The sequence below is a fragment of the Curcuma longa genome, unplaced genomic scaffold (assembly GCF_044706935.1).
Source record: "Curcuma longa cultivar G26 ecotype Majalengka, Jawa Barat unplaced genomic scaffold, ITB_CL_G26_1.1 contig_19528, whole genome shotgun sequence".
Classification (NCBI taxonomy): Eukaryota; Viridiplantae; Streptophyta; class Magnoliopsida; order Zingiberales; family Zingiberaceae; genus Curcuma; species Curcuma longa.
The window spans coordinates 54,860-64,580 of NW_027431117.1; the positions used below are offsets into that span (position 1 = coordinate 54,860).

A 9,721-nucleotide genomic window follows, 5' to 3' on the forward strand; every position below is an offset into this window, starting at 1 on the left:
CTTACAAGCACTAACCAAAAAAGGTACACCTATCTCGGGCATAGAGATAAGCAAAGCATGGTCAAATTACTACTTGTCATTCTCCTAGAAAAAACCATTCCAAATGCTAGATCCATTAGGCTTTGGACTTACCCCCCAACTTTACTTGGCATGTCAAAAATCAACCAGATCCAACTTCTTGGATATGCACCTCCAATGCCATTTCTCATAACCAAATGCAAAGGTAACATGTAATAGGTGAGAGGAAGAAGACAACTTCTGTTGCCTATAAATAAGAGACCATAGCCTATAGTTGAATCAGTTATTGCTAAAATGGCTAAGCAAAATACTAACGCTCTAGTGCTCTGCTCGTCCATTGCACTGCTGCAACAGAGGTTCAAGCGGCTACAGAAGATCAAACAGATGCGGGAGAAGAGGCAGATCCTGCGGGTGCTGACTGAAGCTGCGCAACAATCTGGGCGCTTCTTCAATGGCGACTCTATGTATCCTTCGAGGCCTCCATCCATTCACTTGCATTACCGATATATTGTTGATTGTGCTGAATTGCAGCCATTTGAGACATCGTTGACGTTAGGCTTGTGGTCTGATACTGTTAACTATCACGCATCTAAGACGCCCAATGAATTAGAAGTTGACACCTCTCTGCACCTGTAAAAATAGTCCTACCAGCTTGTCCAAAGAACCACAAAATTTCCTATGTTTCTTTCTCTATGAAATGGAAGCTCTTCTTTTCTCGTATTATTTATCTGCGTAAGAAGAGGAAGCTTCGGAGATGCAATAAATGAATCATAGAGTGTGTTGATCATGGTTACCTAACTTCTGACTAGCGTTATTACTATAGGAATCTTTAAGTTGAAGTTCACCCTGCAATAAAACTGTCTCATGAGAGCGTTCATCTTCCGCTTCCAGTCTCACCTCAATCACCTTGTCAGAGTTCTGTTCATCAACAGCCTCAGTGATTTGCTTAACCACTTTTCTGGAGACCACACGAGTCATGCCCTTGTTATCCAACTCTTCTCCGTGTTCATTGTTGATTGGTATAAATCGAACTTTACCAACCTTTCTCTCATTAGCTTCAATTACCTGCATGCAGAAACATTAAATTCAACAAAAACTTACATCATATTATATTTTTGCATTGTTTTTCTATGATGTATTAGACGACTTGTATCCAATTTATACATATAGTTCTTGCAAATTAAGTTAATAATACCATCCTAAAGCACCACCTAAGAGTGGACTTGTAACTTGAGTGCCAAATTAAAAGTATGGTGGACTCCTCCATGTGATAATATCAATAACAATGGTCAGAAAATCAGTCGAGAATTAAACATTATATTGTAACTTTAGGAATCTTTCTAAATAGAAATTCATGAGCAATTTTAATTCTTTGACCATGTAGGATGGAAACAAATCTAACAACCAAAGTTGTTCTATTGAAGTAATTAAGTATCAAGAAGTACTTCAATTGAGGATCCAACATTATGATGAACTTTAGAAATCTTTCTAAATAGAAGTTCATGAAAAATTTAACTTCTTTGGAGAACATGTAACTGGAAAATCTAACAAGTAAAGATGTTCTGTTGCAGTAACTAAAGAAGTATCAAGAAGTACCTCAAGTTCAAATGATTGAAATCTTTCCTCGTCATGGTCATCAGCTGTTGTTTCAGTGTCTTCGGTATCCACTTTATTGTCTGCCTTCTCAAATACCACTATGATCTTCCCACCTTCTTCAGGAATATATCCAAAGGATTCACAGACAAAACCAGATACTGTCTCATACTGATGTCCCTGAAATAGCAAAGACAATGAGTGTCCCATAAGAAAGTAGTTGTGCCAGAGACAAATTTTTACCAAAGTGAATTATGTGGACCAACACACAACCTAATATTGATATCCACACAACATACAAACTCATTTTCCCCCAAAATTGTATGTTTTATCATTGTGGTAATATTTTAGGATCAATGTGTTCCCTCCTCCCATAATATTTTCAATGACAAGTTTCTGTTAGTTGAATTTGTTTTTCACCAAGCCAATTACAAAAGACTTGTTGGTTCCTGTCTTGTGGAAACCATTGATGCTGTTTTAAGAAGAATGCATTTTTCCTATTTCTCCTTTTTTGTGTTTCCAAGAACATTCTCTTAATATGTTTTATTCTTTCTCACAACAATAAAGTTCTGAATAAACATATGATCATTCAATATTAGATATAGTTTGGTGATATGGATTTTTTTAAAAAATATTATTAAAAAACTTGCAGTGAGTTCTTGTGTCTGTCAGACTCAAGTTTATTTTAAGTAGGACCCAATGAACCTACAGGTTAGTTAAAGGATTCATCATATTACAACTATTGGAGAACACCAGATGATTACTTGAACACATTAAATAAATAATTGTACTTAAATGCAGTCAGAGATATATAGAGAAAATTTCATATAATGATTATGGTTGGTTGACTGATAGATTGATTTTTTATAATCACATACATAAAGATTGTCTAATTAGAAGAAATCCTTCACACCAGATGTAGAACATAAATAACATGATGCTATAAGATGTCACTGTATTAGTTAAGTAATTAAATGAACAGTTATATAGCAATGCAAATATATCTTTGTCACTCTTTGCCTTGCTCAACCATTTCTCAATTTATACTATCAAAGCCCCTGCACCTCATGTTAATATGCATGTTGGTTACCTCTGAAGAAAAAACCATACATCGGTTCACTAGTATCTTCCTTTGAGGAAGATAACTATTTTCGTACAAATGGTTCTCTGTTGAATCAAAGAATCTACTTCTCCACAACAATAGAATCCTCCTCCTTTGAGGAAGATAACTAGTTGAATATAAATGGTACTATGCTGAAGCAAATAATCTACTTCAGAACAACAGAAGATACGAACCTCTGGTATTTTAACATTTAGTTCTTCTGAGAACTGGTCAATGCATGTATTAGCATCAACATCAAATGCCCCATCATCTCGCATCACAATATACCCAGTTTTTCGCTGGATTTCTTCCTGCATTAGAGACAAGAAGTAGCTTAAGGAATACTATAGCAATAGCAGACTATGTGATATTAAAAAAAAACAAACAAACAAAAAATCCTTTTCAACTAAATAGACAATACATGGTATTGCATTTCCCATAGCATGGAATTTCAACTATTGTAATGCCAGTAATGCCCTACCCAAACTATTAGTTCTAGGAGAAGACACTGACTATACATATGAGCACGAGGATTGAGATGCTTCCACACCATCATAGTCAAGGTAAATAAAGAGCCAGCACATGCAAATTAGTCATCAGTGTATGCAGGGTCCTGTTAGTCTGTTACGATAACTATGTATGTTGCCACGGGGTGTGTCATGCAATAAGATGTATGTGTAAGTATGCACTGGTACATGACATGTGAGAGTAGCATGTGCACAAGACCATGTAACTCACATATACCCAACAACAGAAAATTATCACAGAAACATATGAAGGTGAATACTATGCTAGACATACACTGGAACAAATGATAGACAAGAAAATAAACATAGGATGATTTCATTGTTTTATTATGGATTAAAAATGTTTTTAAAAAATCAGTAACCTATCATCCAAATTTATTTTCCATGTTCAATAAGCAACAGTTAACCAGTAAAGAACTAAAAGTTAAATGGAACAAAGAAAACATCAGCAAAAGTAATGTATGACAGTTTACCTTCGAATCATTTTCATCAAATATCTCACCAACAATTTCTTCGACAACATCTTCTAGGGTTACAATCTGTGTAATTCAGATTATATATAAATGAGCAACCATAGTTGAAGAGAGATCAAAAAATAACATAAACAGTAGATATATATCTTCATTCTTGATTTCCAAATTCAGCTATTTAGCAACTGCTTAAAGATTATGCTAAGAAGCTATGGTGTGCTCAAGTACAAAAAGTAGCAGAGTTTTAACTGAACGTACACCAATTGTTCCACCATATTCATTAAGCACTACAGCCATATGGACCTGCCTTATACGAAACTCTCTCAAAAGATTCCAAACGGACATTGAATCTGCAATGTGAAAGAATAATGTTCCAGTAATGTATCAGAGTCCAGACTATATGATAATGCTATAGCAATGTAGCACATCTCCAACTATATAAGAATGTTCTGGTAATGTATCAAAGCACAAACTATATAAGAATGCTGAAGCAATGAATCACATCCCCCACTATATATGAATGTACAGTAATGTATCAGTGCTCCAAATATACAAACACAGATTAACTGCTGGAATAAAATGTAGAAAGACAAGAAAAAAAAAATTGTAGGTCATGAATGAAATGAAAGAACAAATGATTTCCACAATGATGAAAAAAGAGTTTGCAAAATAAAAGCATAAATTAACAGAGAGATTTGGCTCACATTCTAAATTTTAAATGAAAAAGAAGATAATTAATTTCCTAAATCCACTTCATAGGTTTGTAGTACTTACCTGGTACAAAATATGTTGGCATACGTGCAATCTCCCTCACTGAGATTTCTTTTAGCTTCTCAACCTTGAAAACAAAATTAAACTAATTATTTAACAAAGGTATCAACCCAAACTGATGATACATCTAAAATAAGTATCTCAGGCATTACATAGATCCCACCTTTTCAACATACTCAAGCATGTCCATAGCATATGCAATTCCTACAATATTATCAATACGCTCCTCAAAGATTGGTACTCTGAAATCCATTAGTTTATGTGAGAAATTAACTTATACATTTAGTGAACACTAAAACAAACTAAAGTAACCTTGAATATTGATGAGTCTCCCATAAATTCTGAAAATCAATAAGTGTTGCACTCCCATCTATTGCGACTACATCTACTAGTGGTGTCATCACTTCTCGAACATGTGTATCTTTTATCTCTAGTACATTTTCAATCATATCCTGTTGATAAAACATGGGCAACTTCTTTCATATTCCACATAGAAGAAAAAATGATTAGGCAGGAACAGAAACAGCTTTTCATTATCTGTGTGTGTGTGTATTGAGAGAGAGAATATAACTATAGAAAACAGAATTATAGAGAGAGAATATAACTAAATAAAACAGAACTACTTTCTCCCTTAGGAGTTTTCAGTAAAGCATAATAAAAAACTAGAAGCATCAAACACATGAGGATTCTACAACAAAATAAATAAAATAATTCACAAATCCAAATTGTTTGTAATTTATTATATCTTACTCATAGAATCATTTTCCTCGTTATGCGATAAGACAAGTTACACGACAGCATTTGCAGGAACTCACAAGGTTCTTTAACTAATTTGACTAATGCCTAAAAGAAGTAGAGTAAAAAACCACAATAAAAGTAAACTGTCCTATAATTTTTAATTTAACAAGTATTGGATAAATAATTTTGCTAATGTTTGCATACTGCATGATAAAGTGCAAACTGATCAGGAATGTTAACCAAACGGTTGCTCCATGCTAGAAGAAATATCCTAGTTAAATCACATAAAGAAACTCAGTGATCAAATAAGAATATCATGCAGGCTACAAAGATTTAAGTGAAAGGAAAAACATCAAATTTATGTAAACAATGCTGCTGAATTTATGTCACCTGCTCTTCTTCCTCTATTGCCCCACTCAGCTCAGCCCCACGTAACATCAATTTTAGTTCATCTTCTGTGACATATGGTTCACTGCATGTACAAACAATCAATAAGAATTGGCAACAAGGAGTCCTGCCACAAAAATTATTATATCCCAAATTCCAGAAACAATATATATTCAATTTAAGGATAGATATTGATACGATAACAAATAAATAAAATCTTAGTTTTATGAAAGTTATAAACTGGTTGATTTCTCATTACTGAACATTATGATCACCAGTTCAACACCAAGATGAAAATTTTTCAAATGAATTACTGTTGGCGTACTTTTTACTCTTTTTTTTTGAGAATAGGGAAACTCTGATTGGAATCTCAGAAACACAGATTGAAATTTCTTTTACAATGTTCTTTTACAACAGTATTATACAAGATTATAAATTAGCCCTTACAATCACAAAATTTGAAAGTTGTACCCCCAAAAAAGAATAAACTCAATCAATAAAGAGGTGGTAAGAGATTAAGGATAAAACAGAATAATTTTATGAACTTGGAACTGCAATATTTCCCTTACCTTCTACCTTTTAGCCCTAGCAGCTTCAAAATCCCCATCGACAAAAAGGTGACAACTCTTCCAACAGGATAGAGGACTATAGAAAGCCATGCAACCGGCCTGATCTAAATGCATCACAAGCTTAGCTCTGATTAGCAGACTTATAAAACACCACAGGAGCACATGCTGATTCAATTTCATACCTCAAGACCGAACCAACAACTCACCTTACAACAAACCTTGCTACCTCTGTGGGATTGTGCACGGCTACACTTTTTGGAGTAATTTCAGTGAGAAGCAAAACCGCAACCTGGGATGATTAAGTTAAATAGTTGGTTATTTAAGGCATGAATTTGCAAAGTAAAAAGCTTAAAAATAAAAAAAAAAACTTCTGAGGATGACATTTTGGGCGTGTCAAGTATGTTTTGGTAGACATAACAAAAATGAACAGAAAATGAATGTTGAATAGTTGTTTGCATGATTATGGATTGGACAAGAATTGAATTAGTCGTGCTTAGAGTCATAGCATACATACTAAATTCATTAACTGATGTCAATTACTAACTTAACATATATAACAATTTTCAAATGTTCTATAAACAGCATAACTAACTGTGCACAAAAGCCTTCAGGACTGGTGCAAATGCGAACCTAAGATAGCTCATCAAATAACAAGGATATAGTGATAAGTCTTGTGTAATCAACAATCATACCTATTTTGAACCATCTCCAGCAGTTACTGTACCAAGTTACAGCCATAAAGACATTTTCTAGCCATATTGAGCTTGATGTATGGAAATGACTTATCAAGAATAGCATGCAGATTAGTAACAACATGTCTAAATTAGGACTTAGAGATTGTGTGAAATAATCATAAATGGGCAAGGACATACCGTCATAACTGCTGTAGCAGCACTGACACCAGCTTCGCCAAAAATTGCAGTCGTTGCTTCAGTAACCAGTGCTGTTGCGCCAATATTGACCACTCTGAGTGCGCGAGACAATAGCAAATGAAAAAGAGTGATGATGGCAACTCTACCGTAGTAAAAGATAAACAAAGGTTGAAAAAAATGACTAAAAACACATCTCTATACGTTGTGCCAATAAGAATCGTAGTGAGAAAACGAGTAACATCATTACGCAGCATTCTGAAAACACCATTCTCCGGTTCTTTTTCAGCCAACTCTCGAACCTGATGAAAAGAATCATTAAGCTTGAATTAGCAGCATCACTGAGCCATTTGTTCTGAAAATGCATTTAGTTAATCATTTTTCTTAAGCAGATATGTATGCAATTCAAGATGATGTTCGAAAATCATTTCTTTGCATGGTCAATAAAACTCCAGCTTAAATGGATCCATGCAATTGAACTCCTAAGATAGAGAAACAGATAAATGTTAAATAGGTACGTGTTAGAGGATATCATTGTAGTACCTTCCACGGCCATAATGTAGTGATGGACGTCTCAGCCATCGAAAAGAACGCGGACAGACCCAGAAGCGCGGTCAAAATCAGGCCCTGGTCCTTCAGTACTTGAAGAATCTGCAATACCTTCGGCCATACTCCGCTAAGACTCGCTCTGCTAGATGACAACACCCCGACTGTAGCTGCCTCCGCAAGAGCCCTTTGACACCTTATCGCAAGCACCCCGCAGACAATCGCGACGAGGACGATGCGGAACCCATCTCGACTGTTCCTATCGACCGAAGAGATGGAGGTGGAGGTGGAGGTGGAGGTGGAGGTGGAAGGGGAAACGATCTTCGATCGAAAACAAGCACGGCCGGTAGGAGAACCACGAAGGCAAGGATTGTAACGGCTCCAAGCGGAGAGAGAGAGGAAAGTGAGCGAGTGGGATTCTGCAGCACAGATCCGAGAGGAAAGGCTCCCTCGAGGACGGCGGGGTTGGAGCGAGGGCGAGGGAGGGAAGGCAGACATTGGATGGCGGAGGAGCACGAAGACGTTGCGCGCCGCCAGATCCATCGCCGAGGGGCGGTAGCGTTGGGGATCGGCAGCAGCGCCTGGAAGGTCGAGGCTGGAGTTCCTGATAATTTGGGCAGGTTCCGTTCTGCTTCTTCCGCCCTTATTGAAAATGGAAAATGGGGAGGAAAATTCGAGGAGTGTCTCTTTTTTTCTTCATCTTTACTTTATTCAATCACACTTTCTATCTATTTTCATAAATCGATTTTGACAATCTCACAAATTCTTTTTAATTATTTTTCTTGATCAAATTTATTATTAGATTAATTATAAATATTATTTTATATATATATATATATATATATGATGTTGCAGTAAATATGATTCGATTAGTGTTTAAATATACAAATCTTACTATCAGGTTAATCATCGAGACGATCGATCATATGAAAATTTTTTATCAATAAGATAAATCGAGATGTATTCATGACAACTCGTTCAAGCGATCAACGCTCTTAGATCTGTCATACTGAGAAATTTTTGATAATGTATCTCAATTGAAACTCGAATTTTAAATATTTAATTATCGATCTAATCGCTACATCGTAATCTTGCGGCTAGGTCTATTGTAATTGGTACATGAGTGCACGTCAATATTAAGGGGGCGTTTGGTTTGGAAAATATTTTCCATTTTCTGTTTTTCATTTTCTATTTCTAATTTTTCATTTTCTGATCTAGTTTTCAGAAAACAGAAAATGTGTTTGGTATGATATACTGTTTTCTGTTTTCTAAAAAAGAAAATTGGAAAATGCATTTGGTATGATATGTTGTTTTCTATTTCCTGGAAAAGAAAACTGGAAAATGCGTTTGGCTTCTTCTTTCTCACCGAGCGACGACCAATGACTTCTTCCTTCTACCTCTATTCTCTGTTCGTGTCGTCATCGAGAGAAGAGACTGTCCGATCGCGAACTTCACCAGCCGCGTGTAAGAGGTGAACGGGGTGCAAGCATCGCCGGTAGCAACTTCTCCTTCCCTCTCCCAACAATGATGTCTTCTCTTTTCTTTCCCTCTGTTCGGACCGCCACTAGAACAGAGCAGGTCACCAGAACGGCGGCTGACCATGTCACACTACTATAGCCCAAGACAAGAGAACAGCAACAAAGAAACTGAAAACTAAACTAGGGTTTTCTTCGATTATTCACTCACTGAAAATTTTTTCTATCACAGCGGACTGTCGTCGACTGGGAGCGCACGGAATAGCTCCTCGAGGGCAGGATCGGTAGATGCCACGCCGAAGGAGGAAGAGGAGAGGAGGAGTACGCGGTGGGGAGGAGGAAGAGGAGAGGAGGAGGAGCACGCGGAAGGAGAATGCGGCGGGAGAGGAAGAGGAGAGTGCGGCGGGAGAGAAAGAGGAGAGCAGGAGAAGGAGCTGCGCCGGAGGAGGAGCGCACAGCGGGAGGAGGAAGAGGAGAGGAGAAACGCGGCGGCGGGAGAGACAAAAGTCGCGGGGGAGAAAACAGCGAAGCAAAGGAAGAAAAGGAGAAAAAGTACCGCCTTTTCCCATTTTCCACCGCCTTTTCCCATTTTCTATCTTTCTCCTTCGCAAATGGAAAATGATATTTCAGCGTTTTCTATTTTCTTTGAAAACGCA

At 36.8% G+C, this 9,721-nt stretch overlaps 1 protein-coding gene across 2 annotated transcripts; it reads right to left on the bottom strand.

The window, feature by feature from the left end:
* Positions 1-192: 192 nt before the first annotated feature.
* On the bottom strand, positions 193-8,187 carry LOC141817176 (DUF21 domain-containing protein At1g55930, chloroplastic-like). Of its 2 annotated transcripts, XM_074704845.1 has the most exons (15): positions 7,588-8,187; positions 7,249-7,346; positions 7,048-7,141; positions 6,382-6,464; positions 6,176-6,274; positions 5,610-5,691; positions 4,794-4,933; positions 4,645-4,723; positions 4,485-4,548; positions 3,969-4,060; positions 3,714-3,779; positions 2,908-3,024; positions 1,615-1,791; positions 813-1,083; positions 193-746 (listed from the first exon to the last, which is right to left on the bottom strand). In XM_074704845.1, the coding sequence occupies exons 1-15, from the start codon at positions 8,131-8,133 to the stop codon at positions 739-741; spliced, it is 2,016 nt and encodes a 671-aa protein (XP_074560946.1). In that variant the 5' UTR covers positions 8,134-8,187; the 3' UTR covers positions 193-738. The 2 variants fall into 2 exon arrangements, with proteins under 2 accessions (XP_074560946.1, XP_074560945.1); XM_074704844.1 differs by having other exon boundaries at positions 193-1,083.
* Positions 8,188-9,721: the final 1,534 nt, after the last annotated feature.